The 20,000-nt window shown below is 48.0% G+C and overlaps 1 protein-coding gene across 3 annotated transcripts in view; it reads right to left on the bottom strand.

The window, feature by feature from the left end:
• The window catches only part of LOC119574562 (neuroglian-like), a 117,258-nt gene that overhangs the window by 30,360 nt on the left and 66,898 nt on the right, over nt 1-20,000 (bottom strand). For 2 of the 3 annotated variants that reach the window (XM_037921836.1, XM_037921837.1), the window contains exon 2: nt 6,156-6,192. The exons of the other annotated variant lie outside the window; for it this stretch is intronic. In XM_037921836.1, the coding sequence (XP_037777764.1) occupies nt 6,156-6,192 (37 nt within the window). The remainder of the gene's footprint in view (nt 1-6,155; nt 6,193-20,000) is intronic. 3 annotated transcript variants of the gene reach the window in all.

Genomic DNA, 20,000 nt, shown 5'->3' on the forward strand with positions numbered 1-20,000 from the left:
TGCACCTCCTTTGGCTGTGACCACTTCAATTCCCCTTCGTCTTGTATTTGTGCCGAGTCGTTGATTTTTAAAATTTTGCATGTGCGAATTACGTCTGGGGCAAGCTGACCGTCGACAAAATGCAAGGCAATTTTTTTTTTTTTCTAGTTGACATGTTTGTTGATTTCTTCCGGACACCGTAAGATATTTGCACGGCCTCGGTCTCCGGTCTTGCACGCTACCTCGTCCCGGATCAGTTAATGCCAAATGGTTTAGAGAAAACTTCACTCAAATCTTTCGTGTGCGTGCGTGGTCATAAAATATTTACGTGGATAAATATGATGCTTTGTGTGTGTGTGTGTGTGTGTGTGTGTGTGTGTGTGTGTGTGTGTGTGTGTGTGTGTGTGAGAGAGAGAGAGAGAGAGAAGAGAGAGAGAGAGAGAGAGAGAGAGAGAGAGAGGAGAGAGAGAGAGGAGAGGAGAGAGGGAGAGGAGGGGGAGAGGAGGGGGGGGGAGGGGGGGAAGAGGAGCGAGTGTATTCATATACAATTTCACACTTAAGCCCTCCACGCCTCAGTAAATCTGTCAAGCGAACGAGGAGCTGCAGGAGAGCGCTTATCAAATTTCTTGTCTCTTACGTAATTCTATATATTGTTCGCCGAGACGTCTACACAAACTCGGATTCCTTTTCGCTCCCAGGCCTTCGACGACCCCCCCCCCCCCCTAACAAACAAAAGTGTCATTGGGCGCCGTGTTCTGAAGGTGGCAAGACTGACACGGACGACTCAGCGTGGGCCAACATTTGGTTCAAAGATGTCACATGTGTCAGATGTCAGCAACCGCCACAGAGGAAGGAGGGGAGGGGGGGAATGGGGGGGGGGATGGACACAGGCTACCTCCGTGGAAATCGCGCTCGCCACACACTCAGTATCTCAAGACCGATAACACCGAAATATGACCCGCTTGTAAAAAAAGAAAAAAAGAAATCGATTGTTGTCGAATCAACAATCGATACTAAGTTATAGGTAAAATAAGTATACTTAACACCCTTTTGTCCTCGTAGAAACCACACTTTTTTTTAGAATACAAGCAAAAATTAGTTAATCAACGGAGCTCACACCCGCGAGGCGCATCGGAGAGTAATGGCCAATTCGCCATAAATAACGTGGTGAGATCGCGGAATCTGTGAGGAGGACGGATTAAGGGGCGTGTGGGCAGCTGCGGCCACCTGCACGGAGACTGCCGTAAACACAACCACCAGCTGCGCCTTAGGTTACTCGAGGGGAAGGTAGGGTGCGAGCGAGGGCGAGGGACGCGCTGAGGGGAAGGGGCGTGGAAGGCGAGAGCAAAGCCCGAAAGGCGTGCGTGTATAGACGGGGACAATAAGACCACACTTTTTGCCATCGGCGGTCTGGCCGGCTGCACACGAAGCATTTTAAAAAACCAACAAGGCATGATATGACACCACACAACACACAACGGCTGGCCCTAATATCAAGAAAAAATGTATGAAACATTTCCCAAAATAAGACTTAAACATGGCTGAAAATTCTGAGAAATATGTAACGTACTTTGACATCACGCAGCGGAAACGCAAAAAGTGACGGAGACATTATGAAAGGAAAAGGATGCATCTTCTCGGGACAGATCAAGGTTAAAGATAACTCGGTTCTCTCTTTAAAGATGTCTTTGATTGCGTCTACTTTAACCCGCTTTTGCGGATTTTATGCCTGTCTGTCTGAATCTTTTCTGTTCTTATCCACTCCCTCCCCCCTTATTTTTTTTCCCCACAATTCGTCACACCGCGTGTATCATCATCACACTTCAAGTCCTATAATAGTTAATAAGAGCCTTCGCCTTTCTCAATGCAGGTCCAATACAGATCGCATTACACTCACATGCAACATCTTCATCAAGAGAAGCGTTACGTAACAGTCGCCAGGTCGCGAATCCCCGTCGGCGACAGTGGGGGTGGCGAGGAAGGTGAGTGACCGGAGCGGAGCAAGAGTTAAAAGGGATATTACTAACTTTATGAGTATCCGCAGCGGTGTGGAGCTAGAGATCAGCGCAGAGGCAGGCTTGGGAACGACGGTGGCTGGACAGTATGGCGAAAGACACACCACTCTGTTTGTTAATAACATCCCCGGCCAGTCGTCGCCATGGTAACGGCGGGACGCGGCGGCCACCACTGTGGTCACCCAACATAGCTCGCGGCGCCGCGAGTCCTTGTCAAGGCCTTGCCCATTGGCAGCCTCGCCAAACTGACCTGACCCACACTGCCGCTCCAATACAATGGGAGAAAAAAGCACAATACGCAAAAATAGGCTTCTATGATGCAACCGTTACGAAATCCTCATGGAATTAAGTTTTTGATAAACCCATTTTGTATAAGGTAGGTTTTCAGTCATTCTGTTAACACAGTAAGAGTATTCTATCGTTTTACATCGTATATTTACGCCTGCTACTCATGTAGATCTCGAACTCAATCCGATAAGATGATGATGATAACATCCGACCACAAAATTCAGAGACAGACATAGTGCAAAAAGGTTGAACCGTAATGCTGAACGTCAATAACAGGAAGTATTTGTTATGCATCATTCACAAGTATACACAAAAAATCTACTTACGCACACGCGTATACATATTAAATAAGTAATATATCCGTTGGACACAGAACGGGAGCCCTTTCAATTTTAATAATAAAACGTTTAATATATTTCATACATAAGGAATTCCATAACGTACGACTCACTGCACAGTTTTATAATATCAAATCTCGAACATGCTAACAGGAGACCTCCACACGCCTTCTGCCCTCTCGCACGCGGATGTGGATCTCTCCCTTCAAGTGGTGGTGGGTGGGGGCGGGGGCAGGGCCGGGGCGAGAGGGTGAAGGGTGAAGGGAGGTGAGTCAGTGAGAGCTGATCCAGCGCCGTACAAGGAACCCTGACAGATGATGATCGCCACTCGAGTAAGTTGCAGCCTCTTGAGCTGTGCTCCTCTCACTCACACTCTCACCCCTGCCCCCACCACTTCAAATATATCTCCCTTCCCCCGCCTACTCCCTCCCTTTGCCGCATGCGGGTATTAATCCAAACTCACCCCGCCGGGCAGACGTGCGGGATTCCATTAATATAAAACCCCAAACATGATACGGCTTCCCCTCGTTTCCCCATTTTCCCAGAGTGACAGAGCATGTCGGCGTTATGGAGGGTCCCGAGCGACGTGATAATTGCCTCATGTCAGTCAGTCATGTCGACCGCTCTTAAAACAGGATTCATTAACCGTCGAATCATCCTATTCTGCAATTTTGTTTATGGTAGATGAACTACCAAAACAAGAAACAACTCTATTAGCAGATTTTTTCTTCATAATAAAATGAAAATTCTATTTCTCTCATTTATTCACCCCAGTATCAAATAAATAGATAGACACGCGTTACGCTGACGCTACACATACATAACGGGTTTTGTCATGCTTGCTGCGCCCAGAAGAGAGAGTGAGCAGAGACCCGGGCCAGAGAATAAGCACGGCGGGGTTCAGCACAGCGAAAGGGCGCCGGTTAGGAGACGAAAACACGCGGAGCCTGGTCAGAGTTTGGTCTAACGGCCGGCCTAGCCTCTGACCACGGAGCACTTGTAGATGTAGGCGCTAAGAAAGTGCATGTGCCATTAAGAAACGACGCAGTGAGGCCGGGCTACTCGGTCAATACTCCTTGCAAGGCGCGACTCGAAATGCAAGCCGAACTCCCGGGCTGCATCAGAAACTTTTCGCCTCAGCAAAGGCACCCGCAGCGACGCGTGACAATGAGCAGGCCCCGTCTCCAGCACAGCGTCCGGGAGATAATGAGCAGGGGGGTTTCGTGGCATGAGGCAGCACTGATGAGGAGAGGCTGCAATGTGGGGCAGCATACCCCGGCCCTAAAGCGTGGTCGCACAGCAACACTGCTTTTTGTTCCGCATGTTCTGAGGACGACGAACGAAACACGAGAGACGACACCCGAGTTTTAGAACACGTATTCTAACTATCCTCTAACGACGTTTGTGCAATAGACTAGAAGGGTCTGGCGCTATCTACTACATGTCTTTTGATATTGTTTATATCATACAACAGTGTGTCGCTGTCTATGCGCCTTAGAGATTATTGCATTTACGGTGCATAATGGTAACCTGTGGTAAACCTATCGGAACAACTATAAAAATTTCTCTCATATAAATCCATCCTTCTAGCTCCTAATCCTGATTTTTCCGGATACCAACGCTGAGCCCAAACGCGTTACCCGGCGCGTTCCTACCAAAGGACAAGCAGGGCGCTGGGGGAGGGGGAGGAGGAGGAGGAGGAGGAGGAGGAGGAGGAGGAGGAGGAGGAGGAGGAGGAGGAGGAGGAGGAGGAGGAGGAGGAGGAGGAGGAGGAGGAGGAGGAGGAGAAGGAGGAGGAGGCCGAGGGTACTTTGTTCCACCCTTCTCAAGGTCTCGGCGCCGGCCCCGGCACCTGGTCCAGACACAGAACAGGTTACACGCTTCCAGGTAGCTCACTCTGCTACACCTGCGCCGGGAACTTGAACGTGGGCATCTCGTTTCCCAGAATGAGTGCCAAATGCCTATCCGCCCACGTGTTCGCCGCACCATAGCATCTTGACATCTGGAGAGTGTGCCTTTTTGTAGAACGTAAAAAACATCGACGCCAAAAGCAGAATGACTAGCAAGTGGGAATTATAGTTGTCATATACACTTGATGAGTGGCAGCATTGTCCTAAGATGCCATCTCCTCCAAGACTGCAAAACAAAACTGAATATTCACATAAACTGTCTATTCGCTAACAAGATTTAAGCAGCAAAAGTTAAGGTAGTTTTCAAACGTCACTTTCTATAATGTCCATTACGTGACATTTTTCGCTACTGAGTGGTGGAGCGGAGCGAAGGGGGGGGGGGGGGAGTTGGGTGGACAGAATGAGAGTGGGCGCACAACTAGCTCAACTGAGGTCATGCGGACCATGAATGAATCTGGTGAATCGTGGCCGAGTGCTTCTAGTGGGCCAAAAAAAGGCATCTGACGAATGTGGGGCGGAGGCGATTTAGGGACAGAGGAGAAGAAGCAGGGCGTTAGAGAGAACCCAGACGACGCATCTTATACATAAGTCATGTGATGGGCCAGGACATATGAAGGGCATATGTTGATAGCTGCGCCCACTCATCATGGTGGAACGAGTAGAAGGAAAGAGAACAGTAGACAATATAAGAGAATGAGGGGGAGACAGAGCAAACTTAGAAGTGAGGGATAGGGAATGAAACCGGGATGAAGGACTGGAGAGAGATGAGAAAGATGACTTAAAAAAAAGTAAGCAGTCTCATGAAGCGGGACGTCCTGACGAGAGACTTTTGCCATAAATTCGAGTCTACCGCACATACACAACACCCACACGCAGACCCAGAAGACAAGGCGAAGTGAGCACTGACGAGGAACCCTAGTGACGAGAACCGTGAGTGATGACCGCTTGATCCCGCTGATGATGATGGAGTGGACCAGAAATGGGCGGTGTGCGAGAGTAGAGGAATCGAGGGCACGGCGTTGCTGATGTACGAGGCTGCGTCCGCACGTCGACGGACGCGATGACAGGCAAACGCGAAAAGATGTGGGTCGAAACACTAATGCAAGAGGGAAAAAATAATAACTCATCACGATAGCTAAAAGGATGGGGAGAAGAAAAAGAAGAAGAAACAAACGAGTGCGCGCAACCGCAAGACAAGCTAACGTGGGAAAAGAGGGAAAGGCAGGAGTGGACAAGTGTGGCCGAGAGAGCGAGAGGAAGGGAGGGAGGTGACAATGCACGCGGACGGAATGCAAGGTCCAGCCTTTTTGTCACTAGCTGGTTACGACGAGTGCGGCTTCGGCCCTGGGTACAGTGGGACGGCTGGCCCGCCGAGGGAGACGACTACTGGATTTAAAGGGACGCGGAGCTGCTAAGAAAGAGTGAGAGAATGAATGCCGTGGGTACGGTGGAGCTGGAAACCGAGAGCTGGGATGAATGCCAGCCTCAAAGTGAACATAAAGCTGAAAGGGGGTACGCCGAGGATACAGCCATGGACAGCGCCGCGAGGGACAAGGAAAACCCTGTTTGTTGCCCTTAGTTCATGGTACGAAACAAACCTCAAGTACTACACAAATTAGATTTACCTTCCGTCGGCAACCTCCAAATTCGTCCAACACGTACCTGAAAAAAACAAATAAACGTAAGTAACATAACAACGTAGGGATAACAGGGACAATGATAGGTGCAGAAAGTCGGTTTACCAAATCAAACTGACTTCATGATTTGAAAGTACGTGTGATGGTCGAGAGGCAGTGATGAAGGAGAAGGGGAAGGGCAGCCGGGAGTGGGTTGTAAGTGTCGGGTGGGGCCATGTGTGCGTAATGCGGGGGTGAGGGGGGGAGAAGCAGTGTGGGGGAGGGGACGCAAGCCTACACAATGGGACATGAGCAGTGACGTTCCAGGCACCTGCGTCCTCTTCTGTTTTTCTTTTTGCTTTCTTGTTGTCATACATCAAACCATCCACGGGACGCTAAGCACACCATTCATTTCTGATAAATTTTATTCACCAAACTTATCGGGGAAAAAAAGATAAAAACAAAAAATATGGTATGAAAGAGATTCCCAAAGCAAAGCGTGGTGGAGAACGGAGAGAGGGAGAGTTCACCATCGCCTCTAGAAGGGAGTGACGAAGCCGCACGGAAATGTATATAATTTTTCTGTGATGACAGAGCTGCCCGCGTAATGAAGTGACGCCATAAAAGCTCCTCAAGGCTGGTTGCTTGATCGGCGAGACGCAACAACACCGTCCCCGCATTCACCCACCTTCCGCGTACTACAAATACAAGTTCGATAACAACAGTCCCGCATAGACAGATGCACACACACACACGCAGACACACACACACACACACACACACACATATGATCTCCCATATGGACAGCAAACATGATACGTTTAACGAAGCCCACAAACTTTAATGCCTCCATAAGCTGACGGGAAGACAAACACCGCCACCGCCCGCACGTATGGGGAGGGCCTTCATGAACCATAAGATCGTCATGTTCATAAAAGAAATGTCAAAGAAAATGCGAAGAGATACGAGAGGAGTTACTGAATCTGAGAAAATGCTAACCAAAACCATTATCGCATTTTAACACTTAATAAAATAGCCTTGGGGTGCTACCGTCAAAGAGGGCATCGTTATGAAAATAATGGTGAATTGGCGGCCACTAGAAGACAACAGAGAGGGAGGATATGGGCTACCAACCTTACTTTATCACGAGAAAGAGGAGTTGGTGGAAAGACGACTGGATGTATTCGTGAATCAGGTTAACGTTCGCAAAGATTTAGGGCGTGCGAGTCCCTGAGGAAAACTGAGGGAGAGTAAGGGAGACAGAGGTCAGAGGACTGGGCTGAAACAGGGGGAGCACAGTAGGTGAGACAGAGGGGAGAGGGCCGAGTGGGGGCGAGTAGGTGAGGCAGAGGTAAAGACAGGGAGGGGGAGGGGGCGAGTAGGTGAGGCAGAGGTGAGGGGTGGAAGGGGGGGAGGCGAGTAGGTAAGGCAGAGGTGAGGGGTGGAAGGGGTGGCACGAGGTGAGTGAGGCGGCCGCACTTTCACCACATCCGGCGGAGGGACACCTGAGCTGCGCTGGGTTCCTGCGGCAACGTGAGAGTCCGACTTGACCACCGTAATTACTGATGAACTAAACTTCCTTTAGCAAAAAGTAAATACTAGTTTTTGTATCTAGAAGAAGTCATCTAGACAGAGGATTCAGTCGCAGAAAGAAATTACTTGACGCACTTCTGACAATACGAAAAATGATACGAAACTTCATGCCGATCTCTGATTTAGAATGCGTTCAAGTGTATAAACCTGAGGTTAGTAACCTTAAGCTGACCTCGATTTCGAGCATGCACAACGCCAAGTAAACTGTAAATCAGTTACAATACCTTAGGTAACAACAAATACTCTATGAGTATATTAAATCTTACAGGGACGCCGACGGCAATGCAAAAAACAACCTACACGATGTCACTACGCGATAAAAAACATAATGAAGTGCTGCCCAGCGTGGGAACACGATAGCTTTTTACGAGTGGGATTCGCAGTGGACATGACGTCACTCCATCAGACACAAACATGACGTCACCGTCTACGCCTCTTCACGGAACTCCAAACGAGACCCACGAACTGTTCTCGCTAAGGCCTAACCCAGCTCAGACTCCAATATTTTTTTTTCCTTTTGGAGACACTCGTGGCGTGCTTAGCCAAGGTCCCGGTTCCCACGAACAGACGCGAACAGACGCAAGAGCAGTAGGTGAAGAAACCCTGCAAGCCAGCCGGGCGACGATCAGCGGTATTCGAAAGCAGTGCACACTCTAAATAATTGATCAAATTGAGGTAGTGCGGGGCGAGCATGGACAGCAAGGGGTGGGAGATTGAGGAGGAAATTGATCGAGGACAGAGGAGTGGGGGGGGAGGCATGGGAGAGGGGAAGGGAAGGGGAGGAGCTGAGGGGAGAAGCGTCGGAAGAGAGGTAAGGGGGGCAGGGTGAACTAATGGGGAAGGGCAGGCAAGGGAGGACTGAGGGGAAAGGGGAAGCAGAGGAAGGTGGTGGAAAGTAATAGAGAGAGAGGGCGGAGTCGATGAGGTAAAAAGCCCGGGGACGGCAATGCAGCAAGAACAGGGGAAGGAAAAGCGAGGTCTACGGTAAGGATGGGAAGAGCAAGAAGTAAAGTGATACTTATCAGAAAAAGAGGAACGTTTCGTGAGAAAGATAACTGGTTTCTGGCAGAAGCTCTGCAGCGTAGGGACTACACCAACAAAAATAAGGAAAAATAGAGAGAATAATTTAGCTAATCAACTTAACAACATAACCAACGCTTGTTTTCTTCATCTCGGACTAAGCTAAAGGCTATTCGGTTATCCGAACTACTTCCGGATATTCGACACTCTTTACCTGCCCTTCCCATTCGCGCCTCAATCCTTTTCCCTCTCCGCCCTAGAGCCCAGCCGCCCTCCCGGTCACGCCCATTTCGGTGTGAGGGAAAAGGACGCTGCGGAATAAATTTACCTCTCGCTCTCTCTCTCTCTCTCTCTTTCCTTCTCCCTTCTCCCTCTCCCCCCCCTCTCTCCTCTCTCTTCTCTCTCCCCCCCCCCTCTCTCTCTCTCTCTCTCTCTCTCTCACCCCCACACACAAGAAAACCAACGAAGAAATGACATGGACTGACCAATAGCTCTCGGACAACAGCTTCTTCCTAAAGTGACCTAAGTAACAAGAGAAATAGTTAACCCAAGGAGCGGTAATACGCCCTCATAAGGAGTTGTCTCTAGTCTAGACGGCCCTCTATGGATTCTCTGTGATGACGAGCCGAGTACTCTGCTCTTGAACTATAAAGAAATCCAAACGTAAGATGACACAAAACCGATTCGCAAAGTCCGGCGTGACAATAATACTGATATTATTAATTGATAAATTTACTCGTTATTCATAAATCATTTATTACCAAAGAAAAATAATTTCGAGGTCAACCACAGCCATTTTTTTAGGCCTGTTTCCCCATCCGGTCTTTCGTCACCATGATCTGAGGGGCGTCATCTTTCTCTCACCATCATCATCTGCGATGCCAAAAAAGTAACGTCGCCCAGACATGCCAGTTTCTACTAATCCTCCTATGTAGACAAAAACAACATGGCCTATAATTACGAGGTCACACCAAGCTGGTCGCTGGATCTCAGTGGTCAGGCCCGAGGGTGAAAGTTAAATGGTTGTTTTTGACGATTTGACAGGGCTTTTCTTTCGCGCAAGCACAACGCCTTCGATGCGTGGATGTATTTTAGCTCTACAACTGTGAGCTTTTACGGTTTACTTACACACCTTCAAAAACCAGGATAACAAAATGCCGATCTATCAACTCGCTAAACTGCAACTGACACCATGTCTAAAAAAAATCCCGAGGCGTTCCTATTTCGATTATGACATCCGTGTGTGAGAAAGCGGGCCTTGTGGAGGAGGATCCCTGGCGCTCTATCATCCTCCCTGAGTGCTAAGTAAGTATCTCTGAGGAGCAAGTATTTTTACACCGTAAGTCACATCGGGCGATCCGAGAGACTTAAAAGGAAGGGTTTCGGGCAGGAAGTCCACCTGACAGGCTGTCTGTCTCCGCTATCGCCATTCATCATTGTCTGTCACCCTGTAATGGCGTCTAATGGCGTTCGGAATGATCCAGATAGGGAGGAGCCCCTCGGCCCGCGTTTCCAACTCGGCCACGATCGCATATATAACTGTAAATATCTCACCCCAAGCTCCTATAGCCGGAAGGAACGACGAGGAGGGAGGGAGAGACGAAGTTCAGCCACGCAAACTACACTGGCCTGTGCCTAGCGCGATTCGGAACGAAATTGGTTTGTTTGAGAGTACGCGACGGCGGCTGTCAATACCACCTGCACATTCTTACCACGGCACCCTCCCGCCGCTCCCTCCTGCCGCGTTCAGGCCCTTTGTGCGGCCAGCCTGTCCCCGGCCGTCCCCTTCCTCCACAACAAATAACGCGGGGCAGAGCAAACACGTCCCTCGGGCTAGGAAGTGTTTAACCCTATCGTCGCAAGGGCCAGAAGATCAAACACTCGTCAACACAAATCTACATTCAATGTGCCTATTGCCGAGTTCGCCCAAATCCGCTTCACAGCACGAGAGGGGGTGACGGACACCCCGGATCCGGAACATGGTGGGAGCACAAGCACGGCTGGGAAGTGTGTTCTGGTTTCGTTTCCTTTGGTGAATGCGATCAGTGGGCTCCTTTCGTCTATTGTTTTTCACGGCCCACGTCTTAATAAGATAAAAACAAGTCCCATTAAAAAATCTCACTGCGGGATGTGCTAATGTATATTACTATTGCCAAGCCTCTATTCAGGGAACATCTTCGCCTATTCCATCAGCACTGCAGCGCAGACGAGGGCCGTCGAGTGTTGCTCCTTCCTCGTAGAGCACACCCGAGAGTCTCGAGTGTGTCTGGAAGAGCTCAACCAAAACACAAAGCCTCGTAACCTTGCTTATTCGAATCAGTCTTTTTAGGGAGAAAATTACTCTAATAGTTACTTATTAACTCATTAGCCTTTGTTTCAACGCTTTTATTCACACAAATTATCATCAAAGCATGGTGAAAGAACAATGACGTTCGAAAACATGATCTTTTATAAACGTGTGCGAAGCGCTATTAATATCATACTGTTAGTTTTCTTATACCTTACTATGGAGTATGACCTTAAGCAGTAATTACACGACAATGACATTCATTTACATATTTCCTTTCTAATAATGTACAATCTATGGTCTCATTAACCACAAAATACAATGCCTCTACGGCAGTGAATAAGAGCCTCCTCCGTCTCTGTCTGTCTTTTCTCATTACTCTCTTCCCTCTCTTGCAACGACACAGGGAGCGGGGAACCTTCTCAAAAGCAATTGCGGCTTGTCGATAGTGATGTAGTGTGCAATAAAGCAATGCCGGCTGACCAAGAATTCCCTTTTGGTCAAGCGAATCTTGTGACATTCCCGGATTCCGCGATTTTAAACCCTCCTCGAACTTCTGAACTCCCCAGCTGATCTCCGCGGATGAAGTAGGGTTCAGCTGGGAGGGAGGGGTAGTGTCTACTGATTACCCTACTGCAATTTCGACTATTGGGAAGTGGTAAACCTTCGACAAAAAACTGCCACATCATAACAAAACAAAACAAACTTGAAAACAATTTGAGCAAGGAACATTGAAGAACAGAACGTGCACAATAAATAAATAAATAAAAACAATGAATAAATAAATAAACTGAGGAACAAATTAACAACCACCTCCGTTACACACTTAGTCGAAGCAAGTCAAGGATCACGGATCACGAGGAAAATGCACGGTGTTCGCCCAACCCTCGCCATTAACAGACCGAGTGTTAAGGGACGCCAGCCCGCAAACAGTTAAGATCAACGCTCTTGGAAGTGAACAGGCATAGGCTATCTAGTGCATAGGCAGACTAAGATCAACGAATAAGTATTTCGTGTCGTTGTATATGTAGGACCAAGAGATGAGCAAGAACAAAGGATTAAGAAGACTAATTCCGAAATGCAAGATGTGTAACTGACCTTTCGATACAACATCTTCATCTGAACAGGTTATACTGTCGTGATTCCGATGTAACCTCGAAACGTAAAATTGCCAAACCTGCATTGTGGAACCCTTCCTTCTCATTCATAACTTTTCTACATTTGTCACAAAGAACTCCATTCAGCGGTTCAAATGGCTGGAGAAGAAAAGCCACCGCGGGAATATGAACAGTGACACATTCAATGAAACAAAATAACAAACGCAGCGCAATGTCGTGAGAGAAGCTCCTCCATCTCTCTGGAGGGCAAGGGTTCAATGTCTCGAGAGGGAAAGGGAAGATCAGCTGCGACCTTTATTTGAGAACACCAAAAAAGAACGAAAAGAACGACTAAACCACTAAAGACCTCAATAAAATTAACAAGCGAATCAAACAGGCGCGCACGCAAGCCACAATCGCAAAACAAGGAAACAAAACCTACAGTAATGGCGACAATGACCATAACAAAAAAACAACGTTACAAAACAGGTAACACTGCACTTCACAAACAGCATCAACGGCAACAGCAACAGCAACAACCAATCCCACTGGACGAACACCTCAAACTGACCACGAAACAACAGGGAGGCTTTTCTGTCCAGTCCCTCTCGCTCTCGAAGACCATTGGGCAGACACTAAGTAGACACATAACGAGTCTATTGTTGTAACTGCAGGTCGGACCGCTGCGGCGTGACTGAAGCTTGTTGCCTCGAACGGAAAGAAAGAGAAAGAGATAACATAAAAATAAACAATACAGGAAGAGCGAAATCAGGGGGAAAAGTCAGAATGACAAAAATGACGAAGCGTTTTTGACTTACAGGATTCGGCCGCGGGGAAAGCAAGAAATGAAACTAACGAACACGAGGAAATTCGGATTCAAATGAAATGAGAAGAAATTGCAAGATGGATATATATATATATATATATATATATAATATATATATCTATAATATATATATAATATATATATATTATATATATATATATATATATATATATTATATATATATATAATTATAATATATATATATAATATTATATATTATATTATATATATTATATTATAATATATATATTATATATATATATATATATATATATATATAAGGAACGCAAGAAAACAGAATAATATAAGAAATGATCGCAGATGAACAAAATGGACTACGGAACGAGCCACAGACAGCATGAAATAAGTATAAAGTGTAAATTGCAGTAACGTACAAAGTGCAATCAAAAACAACGTATGAAGCGAAACCTGTAAAGTGTATATAGCATGTGTAAAGTGAAACGTGTAAAGTATAAACAGCAACGTGTGAAGTGTGAAGTGTAAAGTGACTCGTGTAAAGTGCAAAGCCCGGAACACAGAGCTCAGTAGAAAAAGTATAAAGCGTAAAGTGTTCATCAGAAACAACATACATCGGACCAGGGAAAAACCCGCTCAAAAGAGACGCGTCCGCTACCCCGCAGCGAGGCGTTAAAGGGAAGGAGGCAATAAACAAGCCAGAGAGGCAAAAATACCCGGAAATACGAGAGAAAACAATCAAACAAACAAGCTATAAGCATGGAAATAAATGAAAATGGCGAAAAGGGGAAGGAGGGGATACGTGAAGAATGAAAATGTTGAAAGGAAGAGATTAGGAAGAAGGGAAAACAAAGGAAATGAAAAAGTAAAAAGGAGAACCCTGAAGAGAGGATCAAAAGAAAGAAAATGAAAGCGTGTAAATGAAAGGACTAAGAAAGAAGAAATCAAAAGAATGAAAGAAAAGTGAAAATGCCTAAAAAAGGACGAAACGAAAGGGTGGAGAGAGAGGTGAATAGGAAAGGCGTAAGAAAAGGAGATGAAGGAGAGGTGCAAAGGGAAAGAGGCTGGCGGGATGATAAGGCGGCCCTGAGGGATCAGGGCCATATTAATCCCGGACGGTCATTTCCGTTATCTGTCCCAGGCATCACGCCAGGAAATTACGTTGGGAGAAAGGAGAGAGAAAGAAGAAAGGCAGAAAGAAAGAAAGGGAGAAAGGAGAAAGGCAGAAAGAAAGAAAGAAAGAAAGAGCTGATAAGCCAGTCCAGGCTACAGAGGACGCACGCACAGGTCTTCCTCTATCTTCCCATCTACGCCAAAACACATGAATACAAAAACAGACAAAAAGAACAGTACACTTATATACTTCACATTGTCTTTCCCAGGGAAAGTCAAGTCCGTAATTACATATACAAGCCAATACACATAAAAACACGCACACACAAATCAACAAGTTCAAACAAAACCTACCAACCCAACACAAGTACAACAAACACAATCTCCCTCGGGCAGAGTAGCAACGCCCATCTGATCCCTCCATCCCCAACCCCCTCCCCCCTCACATGCCATAATGTACATCGTTTTGACGAGGGGAGGGCGGGGGGGGGAGATGTGCGGCACTCTAGTGGTGGTGGGTGGGGTTGGAGGGGGTGGGGAGTGTCGAGTACCGCCCCGTGGTGCAGGCGTCAGGGAAGCCCGACACTGCTGTTGGCACTCTATGCGTCAGTGCCACTCATAAAGCACCTCCGTAATAGGGGGGTTTTAATCTCGCTAATGCCCACCTAATTATCGCACGCTATCACTGCAATCTACAGCCAGAGGTAAGCGCTCGTGTACATTATGACCAGAGGCAGTATAGCATTTGGGTAGGTATGTGCGGGGGTGGACGGATGGTTGCATGTACAGTACGTATACATGAATATATGTGGATTTATGAGTATGCATGTTGTATGAACGTATGAATGCAGCAGGTACGTATGTATGTATGTATGTATTTATAGTATGTATGTATTTATATGAGTATACATCTTTCTTATGTCCAATACCGAAAAGGAATAACCAGAAAAAGAAATAATGATATCAACATTCCGTTAATTACACCTTCATTAGAAGTATTACTATTTCTGACACAGATATAACCAGCCAAACATTAATCAGACCTTTCTCCTGGTAAAATTATCCATTCTCATTCCTAGGTTTTTACCTAAATTTCTCTCCTTTCCTTTTTCCAAGCGTCCGGAATTACGCATAACGCCCTAGAAATTCCAAAGACACATACGAAAATACGAACACAAACACGCAAAAAGAGAAGTTAGGACCGAGCTCCGAACAGGTTTCCCCAATACGACACGAAATACGCCCCGTACCATATCCACTGCAGGGGTTTAGGAGGGAAAGCTTTTCCAAGAACAAGCCCTTTACGACCCGGGCTCCCAACCCATAAAACTTCGGTAAAAATTACAAGCTCACGCCGGATCATGCCTTAACTATGATCCTACAAGGTACGCCTCCTAGCAACGGATCACACGACAAGAGGACTCTCTACCAAGGCCCGAGGGGAGACCACCCGCGTAAGACCTCTCCCGAAAACCGCACGCGACGCCCGTCTAAAGAGGACACTCTATCCTGAAGGGCGTCGATTCAATCTCGTTCACCTCACGTTCCCTCTATCTGCATCGCCCTTTAAGAATACCTTTTCGCCCCCTCTCTCTCTTATGCACGCTCCCTCCCCCCTCTCTCTCTGTTATAACTGAACACCATTGGAGTTTCTTCCCCTCACCTCCAACCCCCGAGAGACTTCTCTCTCCCCTCACGTAACCAGGAAGATGGACGGACGAGCCAATAGAAAATAAAAAATAGAAAATAGAATATATATATATATATATATATATATATATATATATATATTATATATATGTGTGTGTGTGTGTGTGTGTGTGTGTGTGTGTGTGTGTGTGTGTGTGTTGTGTGTGTGTGAGTGAGTGAGTGAGTGAGTGAGTGAGTGAGTGAGTGAGTGAGTGAGTGAGTGAGTGAGTGAGTGAGTGAGTGAGTGAGTGAGTGAGTGAGTGAGTGAGCGAGCGAGCCAATGTGCAATGCACACTCGCATTTGTTTAAACCCTGAAATTCCTACGCTAAATCCCTCTTTTCCCCTCCCCAAGAGAAGATGGTCGTGATTTACATATAAAAAGGTTATTAATTACGAGTGCGCCGACACGAAACTTTCTTTGTTCAGCTAAAGAGGAGGAGGCAGAGGAGGAGGAGGAGGAGGAGGAGGAGGAGGAGGAGGAGGAGGAGGAGGAGGAGGAGGAGGAGAGGAGGAGGAGGAGGAGGCAGAGGAGGAGGAGGAGGCAGGAGGGAGGAGGAGGCAGAGAGGAGGAGGAGGAGGAGGAGGAGGAGGAGGAGGAGGAGGAGGAGGAGGAAGAAAAGAAGAAGAAGAAGAAAGGAGGAGAAGAAGAAAAGGAGGAGGGGGAGAAAAAAGGGAGAAGAATGGAGAAGTAAACAAGAAATCCGTGTGGAACCCGAAAAGTTGTGGGAAAAAATGGCAGAAAAGATAGAAAATAATCCAAACGAAAGAGAAAGAGAAATAAGAGCTTTAAAGGCAAAAGAAAGACAGAAATGAGAGGAAACGGATGGGCTACTAAGCCACTGAAAGTATTACGGGGAGGAAGGTTGGCACGGCGCTTACAGCCCCCGAGTCTCGAGAGCTTACTTGTAGGCGACTGTTATTAGATCACCTTTATTGGGGCGGCGGCCGTGCGCTTATCCATCACTATTAGGGAAGGGGGCGGCAAGGGAGGCCAGACGTTGGCTTGGTTTCTAGTCTTCGTTATGTAGGAAACTGGTGCCTAAGGCAAAATACTAGAATGCCAATAACATATAAAACCGTTAATCAAAGGCAATAAAACAAACAAGTAATTAAATCAAACAAAACAAACTCGCAGACTCGTAAGCGGACGGAACAGCCCCACGAGTCGGCCCATAAATCACGTACGGTCCCGCGAGTGCGAAGTCCGCGAGACGAGTCACACAGCCCGCTTCGGCCCGCGAGCTCTCGTAAAAAGCCCAAATACAAAACCTTCCGCAGACATGAAGCGTCGTGCCAAAAGCTCCTGCGACCCCGCCCCCCATGGCGCGGACCCTGCACTCGGGCACATCACACGCCCGCCACAGCTGCTCGCCCCATCACATATCATACTTGCGGGCGCATTAAGGCCCAAGCAGACGTGATTCTCGGTGCAGCTGGCCAGGCATTATTAGCTGGTCTATCACAGCTGGCGCTACATCGACTGCTGGTTCTTCCGATTGCTATAAATACCTAAGATGCATTGTGCAACATTTTAATACGCAGCGTCACGGACGAGATGTTGATAAAATCAGCTGGCATGATGCGAGGAGGCGAAAACACGAACTCGAGTGAGGGGCGACGTCGGAGGTGGCGCCGGGCCAGGCCATCAGGCACACATGCACGCAATAATGTCCCTCATGCAAAAAGGTGAGCAGCCTCCCGTGACAACTGTAAATTCTCCCTAAAGAAACATTCTTCAGGTACAAAATCGGTCTTGGAAAATTATCCTCTTCCAATGGGAGTGTATACACCCCTAGATGAACATCGCATCGAAAATGTCATGACCCACACATCAGGTTTCATTCCTGACCCCGCCGTGCTTTGGCCAGAGCTGCAGCCATGACTTCAGTAGGCGAAGCTCGCTCGATTTACGCCACTGTCATAAAGCACCCCACGTACGGCGAGTACCAGAACGCCTGAATTAGATTCACGGGGGCGGCAGGTGTGCGGTAAGGGTGCCAAGTGACATGTAGCTGGGTGGCACTAAAGAGCACATTAACCCCGCCTGGCACCCATCCCCAAGGTCACTCATTCATGGTAACTAGCTAGCGTACTGACCTAGCCTGAAATGTACACGAACTGCTGCCGAACAGAGACCCTTGCCCGGACCCTCGCTGCACATTTAACCACAACGCAACATCGACAAATACACGGTTCTATAATCACAATTTCCGCCGATGTAGTAAAAGTACTAATTTTCCCTCACTTATGCCAAGATATTCACAGGCAGTTTGTCTTTTTGCACATCTCTCTACAGAAAACCCCTCGACACTGATGACATATTTCCCATGTGCTTAAATGAAAAAAGAAAGAAAAAAAAGAAAGAACGAAAGAAAAGAGTATTAGCATTCTCCACCCGTTCCCCTTCAAGGAGACTTCGTCGCGACTACGATACATACGATACACACTCGCCTCCGCTGATATTAGTAACCCATAATACGTATGCGACATTCACAATCCGCATTCACCGCCATCCCGAGGCGCTGTCACTGCACAGGATGCCCCACATCGCGGGCAAAAACAGAGACGACTTTCTAAACCTGCGCGGGAAGGCGACGCTGCGCTGCCCCGGCCGGGTTTCTCCTCGATAATTAACTGTAATCTCGGGTCTCCGGGGCCAAATTGCATGAAGACTTCCACCACGCAAAATAGTGTAATTGTCGCCACCGCCGCCGCCGCCCCGTCTGCCTGGGCGACTCCTCGTTAATGAGGGCTTAACAGTGCCGTTGTCTGTTGGCCTCACCATCGTCAAAAAGAACAGACCCGAGACAGACGGCAAGAAGGCACCGGCTCCTCTCTGTGGTCTAGTATAATTTAGGTCCCGCATGGCAAGTCATAAGACCTTGGCCACGCTAAATTTCACCATCTCCCTTTATACATTCAGCAGTCATCACCTAATGGGGCGAATTGAGGGTACGAGATGAGGAGATTGTAAAAAAAAAAAAAAGTTTCAGATAGCATGGACAGTGAGTAAGAGTGGGCGTGTATGGATAGTGAGAGTGGCGGTGAGCGTGTGAGTAGGTCGGTTTGTGATGGGCGGTTGGTGTAGGGGGGAGGAGAGGGGAGGGGAGTGGGAGCCTGGCGGTGGTGGAGAAATGGGAAAAGAGGGGGGCGGCTGGTAGTAGGGGGGAGGTGGGATGGGCTTTAGAGGGGAAGGGGAGAAGGGGGTTGTAGGAGGAAAGGGAAGGTGGAGGAGAGGAAGCGCCGCAGAGAAGGGAGGGAGGATGAGGGAGAGTGGTAGAAAGAAAGGGAGGGAGGATGAGGGAGAGTGGCAGAAGAAGGGAGGAAGGACGGCAGGTTGAGGGGGAGGGGGCAGAGGAGGAGGGGTTCTCACGATGGCGGCCTGTCAGTGACCTTCACCGTATTGATACCACAATACCGCTGCACCGAACTTTTTACGTCACACTGCATCATTGCGTGATCACTGTTCCTAACTCAAGATTATCAAGTATCTGCAGTGCCTCATGAACAGAAAAAACAAGAAAACTATTTATCTTTTTTCACTTGAACTGCAAACTCTCAAAGAGAGATACCATCGATCAGCTGATTAACAAAACTATGCTTACTCTCTAAGCGTGACTGTGCACAGATAGTCCTCGGGAAGTTCTGCCACTTACACGAGCGTCAAAACAAAAGTCCAGAGTGCTTTTCAACACCAATCAAAAGGCTCAAGCACAGTCCTGGATTCCATCCAGACACTCCTGTCGGAAGCACTGGAGCCTCGTCGAGCGCTGTGCAAGGGGCGTGTCCCTCCGAGGGCGAGCGGGAGGCGTCGGGCAGCGGCGGGGCGGGCAGACAGTGTGGCGGGTGTCGGGCCCCGCCGTCGGAGGACTGGCTGGCGGCGCGGCCGAGGAGGCACGGCGACTCGCGAGGCCCGGACCTGCCGCCTCAACCATCTATTATGGCACTGGCACTGGCACGCCTGTACTTCCTTTCTGCTCGACGACTTCAAGAATTCTCCCTCGCCCCCGCGGACATCTCGGCTCCAAGAATGCTCTCTTTCTTTCTCCCGTGGCCAAGTCTCCTCTCCATCCCGCTGGCCTATGGATTTTAGGGATTAGCTAACCATTTCCTTGCCTAACTTTTTCCTTGGGCAACTACTGCATGTGCTTTCCCAGGTGTTCCCGCAGCCAGCCTCAGACCTCCACTTCCATGACATTTTCCCTCGTACAAGCACAAAAAAAAAAATCCACTACAAGATGAGCTGGATAAG

Source organism: Penaeus monodon, chromosome 6, assembly GCF_015228065.2.
Source record: "Penaeus monodon isolate SGIC_2016 chromosome 6, NSTDA_Pmon_1, whole genome shotgun sequence".
In the NCBI taxonomy this organism is placed as follows: Eukaryota; Metazoa; Arthropoda; class Malacostraca; order Decapoda; family Penaeidae; genus Penaeus; species Penaeus monodon.